Below are 12,292 nucleotides of genomic sequence, written 5' to 3'. Positions count from 1 at the left end.
TGACAGTGTGGTGTGAGGCATGCCATGGCTGACAGTGTGGTGTGAGGCATGCCATGGCTGACAGTGTGGTGTGAGGCATGCCATGGCTGACAGTGTGGTGTGAGGCACGCCATGGCTGACAGCGTGGTGTGAGGCACGCCATGGCTGACAGTGTGGTGTGAGGCATGCCATGGCTGACAGTGTGGTGTGAGGCATGCCATGGCTAACAATGTGGTGTGAGGCATGCCATGGCTGACAGTGTGGTGTGAGGCATGCCATGGCTGACAGTGTGGTGTGAGGCACGCCATGGCTGACAGCGTGGTGTGAGGCACGCCATGGCTGACAGCGTGGTGTGAGGCACGCCATGGCTGACAGTGTGGTGTGAGGCATGCCATGGCTGACAGTGTGGTGTGAGGCATGCCATGGCTGACAGTGTGGTGTGAGGCATGCCATGGCTGACAGTGTGGTGTGAGGCATGCCATGGCTGACAGTGTGGTGTGAGGCATGCCATGGCTGACAGTGTGGTGTGAGGCATGCCATGGCTGACAGTGTGGTGTGAGGCATGCCATGGCTGACAGTGTGGTGTGAGGCATGCCATGGCTGACAGTTGTGGTGTGAGGCATGCCATGGCTGACAGTGTGGTGTGAGGCACGCCATGGCTGACAGTGTGGTGTGAGGCATTGCCCATGGCTGACAGTGTGGTGTGAGGCACGCCATGGCTGGACAGTGTGGTGTGAGGCACTGCCATGGCTGACAGTGTGGTGTGAGGCATGCCATGGCTGACAGTGTGGTGTGAGGCATGCCATGGCTGACAGTGTGGTGTGGGCATGCCATGGCTGACAGTGTGGTGTGAGGCATGCCATGGCTGACAGTGTGGTGTGAGGCATGCCATGGCTGACAGTGTGTGGTGAGGCATGCCATGGCTGACAGTGTGGTGTGAGGCACGCCATGGCTGACAGTGTGGTGTGAGGCATGCCATGGCTGACAGTGGTGGTGTGAGGCCACGCCATGGCTGACCAGTGTGGTGTGAGGCACGCCATGGCTGACAGTGTGGTGTGAGGCATGCCCATGGCTGACAAGTGTGGTGTGAGGCATGCCATGGCTGACAGTGTGGTGTGAGGCATGCCATGGCTGACAGTGTGTGTGAGGCATGCCATGGCTGACAGTGTGGTGTGAGGCATGCCATGGCTGACAGTGTGGTGTGAGGCATGCCATGGCTGACAGTGTGGTGTGAGGCATGCCATGGCTGACAGTGTGGGTGTGAGGCACTGCCATGGCTGACAATGTGGTGTGAGGCATGCCATGGCTGACAGTGTGGTGTGAGGCATGCATGGCTGACAGTGTGGTGTGAGGCACGCCATGGCTGACAGCTGTGGTGTGAGGCACGCCATGGCTGACAGCGTGGTGTGAGGCACGCCATGGCTGACAGTGTGGTGTGAGGGCATGCCATGGCTGACAGTGTGGTGTGAGGCACTGCCATGGCTGACAGTGTGGTGTGAGGCATGCCATGGCTGACAGTGTGGTGTGAGGCACGCCATGGCTGACAGTGTGGTGTGAGGCACTGCCATGGCTGACAGTGTGGTGTGAGGCATGCCATGGCTGACAGTGTGGTGTGAGGCACGCCATGGCTGACAGTGTGGTGTGAGGCATGCCATGGCTGACAGTGTGGTGTGAGGCACGCCATGGCTGACAGTGTGGTGTGAGGCATGCCATGGCTGACAGTGTGGTGTGAGGCACGCCATGGCTGACAGTGTGGTGTGAGGCACGCCATGGCTGACAGCGTGGTGTGAGGCATGCCATGGCTGACAGTGTGGTGTGAGGCACGCCATGGCTGACAGCGTGGTGTGAGGCACGCCATGGCTGACAGTGTGGTGTGAGGCATGCCATGGGCTGACAGTGTGGTGTGAGGCATGCCATGGCTGACAGTGTGGTGTGAGGCACTGCCATGGCTGACAGTGTGGTGTGAGGCATGCCATGGCTGACAGTGTGGTGTGAGGCATGCCATGGCTGACAGTGTGGTGTGAGGCATGCCATGGCTGACAGTGTGGTGTGAGGCATGCCATGGCTGACAGTGTGGTGTGAGGCACGCCATGGCTGACAGTGTGGTGTGAGGCATGCCATGGCTGACAGTGTGGTGTGAGGCACGCCATGGCTGACAGTGTGGTGTGAGGCACTGCCATGGCTGACAGTGTGGTGTGAGGCATGCCATGGCTGACAGTGTGGTGTGAGGCACGCCATGGCTGACAGTGTGGTGTGAGGCATGCCATGGCTGACAGTGTGGTGTGAGGCATCGCCATGGCTGACAGTGTGGTGTGAGGCATGCCATGGCTGACAGTGTGGTGTGAGGCATGCCATGGCTGACAGTGTGGTGTGAGGCATGCCATGGCTGACAGTGTGGTGTGAGGCATGCCATGGCTGACAGTGTGGTGTGAGGCATGCCATGGCTGACAGTGTGGTGTGAGGCATGCCATGGCTGACAGTGTGGTGTGAGGCATGCCATGGCTGACAGTGTGGTGTGAGGCATGCCATGGCTGACAGTGTGGTGTGAGGCATGCCATGGCTGACAGTGTGGTGTGAGGCATGCCATGGCTTGACAGTGTGGTGTGAGGCACGCCATGGCTGACAGGTGGTGTGAGGCATGCCATGGCTGACAGTGTGGTGTGAGGCACGCCATGGCTGACAGTGTGGTGTGAGGCACGCCATGGCTGACAGTGTGGTGTGAGGCATGCCATGGCTGACAGTGTGGTGTGAGGCATGCCATGGCTGACAGTGTGGTGTGAGGCATGCCATGGCTGACAGTGTGGTGTGAGGCATGCCATGGCTGACAGTGTGGTGTGAGGCATGCCATGGCTGACAGTGTGGTGTGAGGCATGCCATGGCTGACAGTGTGGTGTGAGGCATGCCATGGCTGACAGTGTGGTGTGAGGCACGCCATGGCTGACAGCGTGGTGTGAGGCACGCCATGGCTGACAGTGTGGTGTGAGGCATGCCATGGCTGACAGTGTGGTGTGAGGCATGCCATGGCTAACAATGTGGTGTGAGGCATGCCATGGCTGACAGTGTGGTGTGAGGCATGCCATGGCTGACAGTGTGGTGTGAGGCACGCCATGGCTGACAGCGTGGTGTGAGGCACGCCATGGCTGACAGCGTGGTGTGAGGCACGCCATGGCTGACAGTGTGGTGTGAGGCATGCCATGGCTGACAGTGTGGTGTGAGGCATGCCATGGCTGACAGTGTGGTGTGAGGCATGCCATGGCTGACAGTGTGGTGTGAGGCACGCCATGGCTGACAGCGTGGTGTGAGGCACGCCATGGCTGACAGTGTGGTGTGAGGCATGCCATGGCTGACAGTGTGGTGTGAGGCATGCCATGGCTGACAGTGTGGTGTGAGGCATGCCATGGCTGACAGTGTGGTGTGAGGCACGCCATGGCTGACAGTGTGGTGTGAGGCATGCCATGGCTGACAGTGTGGTGTGAGGCACGCCATGGCTGACAGTGTGGTGTGAGGCACGCCATGGCTGACAGCGTGGTGTGAGGCATGCCATGGCTGACAGTGTGGTGTGAGGCATGCCATGGCTGACAGTGTGGTGTGAGGCATGCCATGGCTGACAGTGTGGTGTGAGGCATGCCATGACTGACAGTGTGGTGTGAGGCACGCCATGGCTGACAGTGTGGTGTGAGGCATGCCATGGCTGACAGTGTGGTGTGAGGCATGCCATGGCTGACAGTGTGGTGTGAGGCATGCCATGGCTGACAGTGTGGTGTGAGGCACGCCATGGCTGACAGTGTGGTGTGAGGCATGCCATGGCTGACAGTGAAGTGTGAGGCACGCCATGGCTGACAGTGTGGTGTGAGGCACGCCATGGCTGACAGTGTGGTGTGAGGCACGCCATGGCTGACAGCGTGGTGTGAGGCATGCCATGGCTGACAGTGTGGTGTGAGGCACGCCATGGCTGACAGCGTGGTGTGAGGCACGCCATGGCTGACAGTGTGGTGTGAGGCATGCCATGGCTGACAGTGTGGTGTGAGGCATGCCATGGCTGACAGTGTGGTGTGAGGCATGCCATGGCTGACAGTGTGGTGTGAGGCATGCCATGGACTGACAGTGTGGTGTGAGGCACGCCATGGCTGACAGTGTGGTGTGAGGCATGCCATGGCTGACAGTGTGGTGTGAGGCATGCCATGGCTGACAGTGTGGTGTGAGGCATGCCATGGCTGACAGTGTGGTGTGAGGCACGCCATGGCTGACAGTGTGGTGTGAGGCATGCCATGGCTGACAGTGAAGTGTGAGGCACGCCATGGCTGACAGTGTGGTGTGAGGCATGCCATGGCTGACAGTGTGGTGTGAGGCACGCCATGGCTGACAGTGTGGTGTGAGGCATGCCATGGCTGACAGTGTGGTGTGAGGCATGCCATGGCTGACAGTGTGGTGTGAGGCACGCCATGGCTGACAGTGTGGTGTGAGGCACGCCATGGCTGACAGTGTGGTGTGAGGCATGCCATGGCTGACAGTGTGGTGTGAGGCATGCCATGGCTGACAGTGAAGTGTGAGGCATGCCATGGCTGACAGTGTGGTGTGAGGCATGCCATGGCTGACAGTGTGGTGTGAGGCATGCCATGGCTGACAGTGTGGTGTGAGGCATGCCATGGCTGACAGTGAAGTGTGAGGCATGCCATGGCTGACAGTGTGGTGTGAGGCATGCCATGACTGACAGTGAAGTGTGAGGCATGCCATGGCTGACAGTGTGGTGTGAGGCACGCCATGGCTGACAGTGTGGTGTGAGGCATGCCATGGCTGACAGTGTGGTGTGAGGCATGCCATGGCTGACAGTGAAGTGTGAGGCATGCCATGGCTGACAGTGTGGTGTGAGGCATGCCATGGCTGACAGTGTGGTGTGAGGCATGCCATGGCTGACAGTGTGGTGTGAGGCATGCCATGGCTGACAGTGTGGTGTGAGGCATGCCATGGCTGACAGTGTGGTGTGAGGCATGCCATGGCTGACAGTGTGGTGTGAGGCATGCCATGGCTGACAGTGTGGTGTGAGGCACGCCATGGCTGACAGTGTGGTGTGAGGCATGCCATGGCTGACAGTGTGGTGTGAGGCACGTCATGGCTGACAGTGTGGTGTGAGGCATGCCATGGCTGACAGTGTGGTGTGAGGCATGCCATGGCTGACAGCGTGGTGTGAGGCATGCCATGGCTGACAGTGTGGTGTGAGGCATGCCATGCCTGACAGCGTGGTGTGAGGCATGCCATGGCTGACAGTGAAGTGTGAGGCTCACCAACTATGTTAGAGGTGTGAGGTATCTCACAATCTATATATATAAATACCTCCTAGACGAGAGCCTCATTCAAACCACCATAATATGCTTGACTCTGAAATCAAAGCTGCTCCTGTGAGCCCTTGTGTGAATCTCCTTACAGACTTGAGTAACATTTTGCGAGAACTGGAACTGAGATCTGAGATCAAGAGTTAGAAAAAACTTCTGAGACCAAGAGCTAGAAGAAACTTCTGAGATCAAGAGTTAGAAGAAACTTCTGAGATCAAGAGTTAGAAGAAACTTCTGAGATCAAGAGTTAGAAGAAACTTCTGAGATCAAGAGTTAGAAGCACCTGAGGTGTTATATAAACCATATGTACAGTCTCCTCCTGTTTATATTTCGGTAAACGTCTATGTAATTTCAGTTGTGTATATGGAATACAAAATATGATGATGTAAGAAATGATATTTTAAAATTATTACTAATATTTTTTTTTTGTATTTGCATTCTGATGAAAAAAAAACTCAAATTTTTCTGTAAATTGAGTTTTTTTACCTGTAAATTTACAATTATAAATGTACAATCATTTATAATAGTTTGTATTGTATTTGATTGTACACAATAGGTTCCAATGTCCAGAGGAAGGTTGTGAAGCGTTTGTTGATAAGCGCTATATTGTGTTTGTTATCTTAAGCGAAGCCTGGTATCTAAGGTCATACGCGTTGAACGAGCGCATTGTTATCCGTCCTCCGGTTGTACATCATTGTTCCGGCTAGAAGAGCGGGTAACTATCTCTGCGTCCTGTAGTGCGTCAGGTGATGCGTCTTGTTATTCATGCGTCAGGTGATGCGTCTTGTTATTCATGCGTCAGGTGTTGCGTCTAGTTATTCATGCGTCGGGTGTTGCGTCTAGTTATTCATGCGTCGGGTGTTGCGTCTAGTTATTCATGCGTCGGGTGTTGCGTCTAGTTATTCATGCGTCAGGTGTTGCGTCTAGTTATTCATGCGTCGGGTGTTGCGTCTAGTTATTCATGCGTCGGGTGTTGCGTCTAGTTATTCATGCGTCGGGTGTTGCGTCTAGTTATTCATGCGTCGGGTGTTGAGTCTAGTTATTCATGCATTGGGTGTTGCGTCTAGTTATTCATGCGTCAGGTGATGCGCACTGGTACTCATGCGTGTGGTGGGAAGTGGTTCATGAATCAAGTGGAGTGCGTAGTGACTCAAGCGCTCAGTGTGATGCGCTGGTACGCATTCTTAATTTATAGTTATAGGTGACAAGTGCGGCATGTGGAGCGTAGCGCGCACCGGCCGAGTGTGGAGCGTAGCGCACACCGGCCGAGTGTGGAGCGTAGCAAGCACCGGCCGAGTGTGGAGCGTAGCGCACACCGGCCGAGTGTGGAGCGTAGCGCACACCGGCCGAGTGTGGAGCGTAGCAAGCACCGGCCGAGTGTGGAGCGTAGCGACCACCGGCCGAGTGTGGAGCGTAGCGCACACCGGCCGAGTGTGGAGCGTAGCGACCACCGGCCGAGTGTGGAGCATAGCAAGCACCGGCCGAGTGTGGAGCGTAGCGCACACCGGCCGAGTGTGGAGCGTAGCGACCACCGGCCGAGTGTGGAGCGTAGCGAGCACCGGCCGAGTGTGGAGCGTAGCGCACACCGGCCGAGTGTGGAGCGTAGCGACCACCGGCCGAGTGTGGAGCGTAGCGCACACCGGCCGAGTGTGGAGCGTAGCGACCACCGGCCGAGTGTGGAGCGTAGCGAGCACCGGCCGAGTGTGGAGCATAGCGTGCACCGGCCGAGTGTGGAGCGTAGCGAGCACCGGCCGAGTGTGGAGCATAGCGTGCACCGGCCGAGTGAGGGGCGTATAGCCACCCATGCATCCGGTCTACACTTCTCCATGAAAAAAAGTTAACACATTTGTCAAGTGAAACGTTTAGGGAAAGGTAAACATTACACCTGAATAATAAATACCAGCATACCTGTTGGAACACACATGAAAGCAAGACGCTCTTGGAGTGAAGGTTAACTAGGAGCCCAACATCTCTAGGGGCGCCAACCCTGTTACCCAGTGTGGGCAGGACACTGAGCAGGACATGGCTACACTGAACAGTTCCCCAGGGGCTCCACGAGGCTAGGGGGGGCCCCCATGAGGCTAGGGAGGGCGCCCCCCACGAGGCTAGGGGGGGCCCCCATGAGGCTAGGGAGGGCGCCCCCCACGAGGCTAGGGGGGCCCTGTTGCCATATTGTGCATAAGGGATATCTTGGCAAAGTGGATTATTATTCGACCTTCTGCAGGAAAGGCCTGGGATTCAAATCTTTTTTGAAATGATATTTATATTATAATGTGTGTATTACTATTGGTGGTAATCCTTCACTTGAGCGGTAGGGTGGGACCCATTATGTGAATACAGACCCCAGTGCCCATCATTTGCGTAGAGTAGTGGAAACCCAGACTTACATTGGCTTTTTTAGAGGTTGGTTCCAGGAGGGAGGAGGTCCATCTTTCCCCCACAGTCGGCTCTAATACCAGGGGGGGGGGGGCGGTTCATTTTTTTTCGACGGTAGCTTCTAGCTCAAGGGGGGGAGGGAATTTTTATTTTTCGTATTATTTATCAAGTTCGCCCTTCCATCATATATATGTTTCCCAAAGGGGAATATAAACAGCTCCCTTCTAGTCCCTGATATTTGGATCATGGGGATTGAAAGGCCGCCTCCCGTCATGCTGAAATACAGTTAGCTCAGTGACCCACACAGACACAGCTCAAGCTTAATGGTCAATGTCATCAGCCAGTCAGTCTTCATTCAGCAAGTTCCGTTTTCTATCATAGCGTATTTAACCCCATGTTCATATATATTCCCATTTTCAAAGATTATTTCTAGCCAAGATCACATATTGAGGTTAAAAATGAAATTGCAGAAGGACTTTTGTAAGGAGCATTACAGTGTCTCCTATGTACTTCCTGTCAAACATCAACTGTCACTATGAGTTAAACTGCAGAAAAACTCATGTATAAGAAACCAGGAAAAATAGAATAATGTACACACCTGTATTTACCCATATCATTACCAAATATATTATAAAAACTTATCTAATGCTTAATAATACCCCTATTGTTATCTCTTATATCTGTTTTATACCATTCAAACATGTCACCAATATAAACTGCAAAAGATTCACCAACTATAGAATATTCACCTAAGTATAGAATAGCTTATTTGTTCAAATACTTGTAGTTGAGACTAATTTAAATGCATAAAAAAGATTGTCTATACTCCCAGTTCCCATATTTTCCCCTCAGTCCCTAAAGCGAAGATCATTACTCAACGTCCTGTTGAAGTCTCCAGCCGAGCTTCCCATATCGTACTTTCATGTCTAAAATATATAATTCTTGAAACAAGCTGTGTCAACACACAGACGTTTCATTTTTAAAATCCTCCTTCAATGCTAATCCCTAATAATATATATATATATATATATATATATATATATATATATATATATATATATATATATATATATATATATATATATATATATAATATATATATTATATATATATTTATATATTATATATATATTATATATATATTATATATATATAAATATATATATTATATATATATATATATATATATATATATATATATATATATATATATATATATATATATATATATAACTATGTATATACCAGTTGCGTTGCTCCTGGCAGTATGGGTTCGAGTCACTTCTGTGGTGTGAGTTTTCAGTCATATATATATATATTAATCATATCCCCTCCTCCTGGTAATAGAGGTTAGGGTCGAGAAGGGATGGTTGTATGGTTGTGAACAAAATACATGGTTAAGAATATGATGCAATATTAAACCAAGATCCAAGTATCAGAGGTAAGGTCCAGGACGGTTGGCTTGATGCACAAACAATATTTTCCCCAATGGGAGGGGGGAATGGGGAGCCCCAGACACCCTCACACCGGCTTCCCACACCTCAGTTGTGTGGGTGATTGGGGCAACGGTCGTGTGATGATTGGCTTGGTCGTGTGACTCCGGCTTCTGCTTTCTTGACATTCAGCTCATTCTTGTGATTCTCCCTTCACCATTTCTTAGCCCATTCTTATTGACACTTCACGGACGCTGAGAACATTGTTTCAGATGTCTCTCTGGCTCAGTACTTAGTTTCCATCTATGACCCTTGTTAGTGTACTAGCCATGATAAATACTGTCCTTGGGTGGCAGGTCTATTCCTCTGAATATTTTGTATATGGTAATTATGCCCCCCTTTCTGTCTAATCTTCCAGTCATATGAGGTTAAACTCCTTCAGTCTTTCCTTGCAGCTCATTTCTGTCGGTTCTGAGGCGAATCTCGTGGGAAGTTTCTGATCTTTCTCCTACTTCTTTTTGTGTTTAACTAAAAGAGGATTCCACGCGTGTGCTGTATATTCCACAACTAGTCTGTATTAGACAATATACGAGATCTACAAAGACTCCATGTACAGATTTAGAAAGGCAGTTGTTATGTTGCCAAGCTTGCGTATGCGCTGTTTGAGTCAAACTCTAGTAGCCACTTGACGGGGTATAGTTTCTTTCGGTTCAGGTCCTGTAGTTTCATGCGATCTTTTAATATATTTATCCTCATAATTTGTGCATAGTCGCCGAAAATTTATATGAAGGGATTTATCCCCCTGTGATATAATCCCTTGAAAACCCCCTGTAAATCACTTCACTGGGGATTTATCCCCTGTGGTAGGTCGGTGACAGAGTTGAGGATAGGATCATGACACAGCACTTACAGTTGTGTGATGTGTGACAACCTGCCGTCACTCCCAGGTCTCTCCTCGCACTATCACTCCTGCTCTTCTCTTACACATGGGGTTCTTTACCCACTGCTGACCAGCCTTCATGTACGCCGCTGATGATATTAGTGCCACATGTGACTCTGGGGTCAAGTTTGGAGTGCTTGAAATCCTAGGTATTTTTCTCTGATATCAGAAGCGCTTTCTCTTGTATATCCGTGTCTGGCCTCCAGCTCCCAGTACCCAGCTCCAGCGCTTTGTATTTGCTCGAGTTAAACTTTAGTAGTGAGTGGTAGTGGAAAAGAAGACAGACAAGAATGGTAAAACCTCATTTAGCCGAGCAAGTTACCGTTTGATAACATAAATTAAGTTAATTCACAGTGTACCAAACTAACATCATCGGGACCCCAAGCGGCCCAAACACAATGAATGAGAGTTTGTTTAATTTGTTAAATTTATGTGCAACAAAAATTTCATTTTCATCAGAGTTTGAGGTAACTCAATGGAAAAAAGTTTAAACTCTAACTAATAACGATATTATGTTTTCTGAATTGCAATATACAGTCTATTAGAAAACGTAAATATTATCAAGTTCATTATGTATATTTTGTATATATATTAACAAACAAAAATTATTGACTCCAATTAGTTCATCATTCTTGTACATGTCCGTCTCCAAAGCGGATAGTAAACACGATAAGAAGCTCCGAATAATGTTTTCTGTGTTCAGTTGCAACTTTCTGCTACTTCTCGTAAATATTGTGGAGTTTAAAAGATAAGTATGTCCCCAAACGGTTATACCACACACGCTACCAGGGGAGAGTGTCTGGAGCATGCTACCAGGGGAGAGTGTCTGGAGCCTACTACAGCCCCTCATGTGGCAGCCACTACCAGGGGACAGTGTCTGGAGCCTGCTACCAGGGGACAGTGTCTGGAGCCTGCTACAGCCCCTCATGTGGCAGCCACTACCAGGGGACAGTGTCTGGATCATGCTACCAGGGGACAGTGTCTGGAGCCTGCTACAGCCCCTCATGTGGCAGCCACTACCAGGGGACAGTGTCTGGAGCCTGCTACAGCCCCTCATGTGGCAGCCACTACCAGGGGACAGTGTCTGGAGCCTGCTACCAGGGGACAGTGTCTGGAGCCTGCTACAGCCCCTCATGTGGCAGCCACTACCAGGGGACAGTGCCTGGAGTATTATTGTGCCTGGACACTCAGACCTCGCTGGAGTGGCGCTATAGCTACTTGAACATACTTGGCCAGTAATGGCACTCGATGCATCCCTTCTCATGTACAGTTCCTCAGGATCATTGATATTAATTCTCATGCAAATGTTTCTTGCATGAGAAATGTTGAGGAGCTGAACGCATGATTTTATATCATTAATATTGGCATTAACTTATGTTATTTGGTTATAAATCTTAACAATTTAAATTTCCTACTTCCTCCCCCCCCCCCCTCCTCTAAGATCTTTTACTTAATATGGATAAAAAAGTTGGTTGACCCCAAACTCGGTTTGTTATCCAAAACTTCTCAAAATATATTTGTATTTATCTCTGAAAATTTAATTTTCTTCAAATTAATCTTTGATTTTCCTTTTCAGAGAGGGAGCGTCTGAGGTAAGTGCAACACAGTATTTGATCATCGGCTCACATGGCCGCAGACACCACCGGCTCCTTGTCATGCTCTGTGTGAAGACAATCTTGTGTTGTGCTGTGAGTGTGAGAGGGAGAAGGTTGGAGCTGTCTCACTCTTCTTAATGTTACATGAGGAAATGTATGTTTATCTCTCAGAATGTTCGGTAATACGTTTATTGCTTGTGATGTGTGTCTATGTATGTATTAACACGATGTACTGAACGGGGTGAGAATAGCTTGAGCTCCCTTTGTGTGTATTTTACCTCAATAAACTTATTTCAATTTCAATTTTCAATTAATGTTACATGGATGTGTTCATCGACTGCCGGAAGATTACGACCACCACTAATCTTGAGATGATTTCAGGGCTTTTTTTTAGTGTCCCCGCGGCCCGGTCCTCGACCAGGCCTCCACCCCCAGGAAGCAGCCCGTGACAGCTGACTAACTCCCAGGTACCTATTTTACTGCTAGGTAACAGGGACGTAGGGTGAAAGAGACTGCCCATTGTTTCTCGGCGGCGCCTGGGATCGAACCCAGCACCACAGGATCACCGTGCTGTCCGCTCGGCCGAACGGCCGACCGACCAAGGAGGAGGAGTCTGATATACTCGGCCCAGCTGTCTCC

The 12,292-nt window shown here is 50.6% G+C and overlaps 2 protein-coding genes across 6 annotated transcripts in view; one reads left to right on the top strand and one right to left on the bottom strand.

Annotated features, from left to right (window-relative positions):
• LOC138350724 (substance-K receptor-like) overlaps nucleotides 1-12,292 on the top strand; it is a 362,889-nt gene that overhangs the window by 125,424 nt on the left and 225,173 nt on the right. For all 5 annotated transcript variants that reach the window (XM_069301930.1, XM_069301936.1, XM_069301943.1 and 2 more), the window contains one exon: nucleotides 11,635-11,650. The gene's annotated coding sequence lies outside the window, so the exon portion shown is untranslated. The remainder of the gene's footprint in view (nucleotides 1-11,634; nucleotides 11,651-12,292) is intronic.
• On the bottom strand, nucleotides 6,468-7,118 carry LOC123766237 (collagen, type I, alpha 1b-like). Its single transcript, XM_045755260.1, has one exon. The coding sequence runs from the start codon at nucleotides 7,116-7,118 to the stop codon at nucleotides 6,468-6,470; it is 651 nt and encodes a 216-aa protein (XP_045611216.1).

Source organism: Procambarus clarkii, chromosome 5, assembly GCF_040958095.1.
Source record: "Procambarus clarkii isolate CNS0578487 chromosome 5, FALCON_Pclarkii_2.0, whole genome shotgun sequence".
Taxonomy (NCBI): Eukaryota; Metazoa; Arthropoda; class Malacostraca; order Decapoda; family Cambaridae; genus Procambarus; species Procambarus clarkii.
This window is presented reverse-complemented; position numbering and strand designations above follow the sequence as displayed.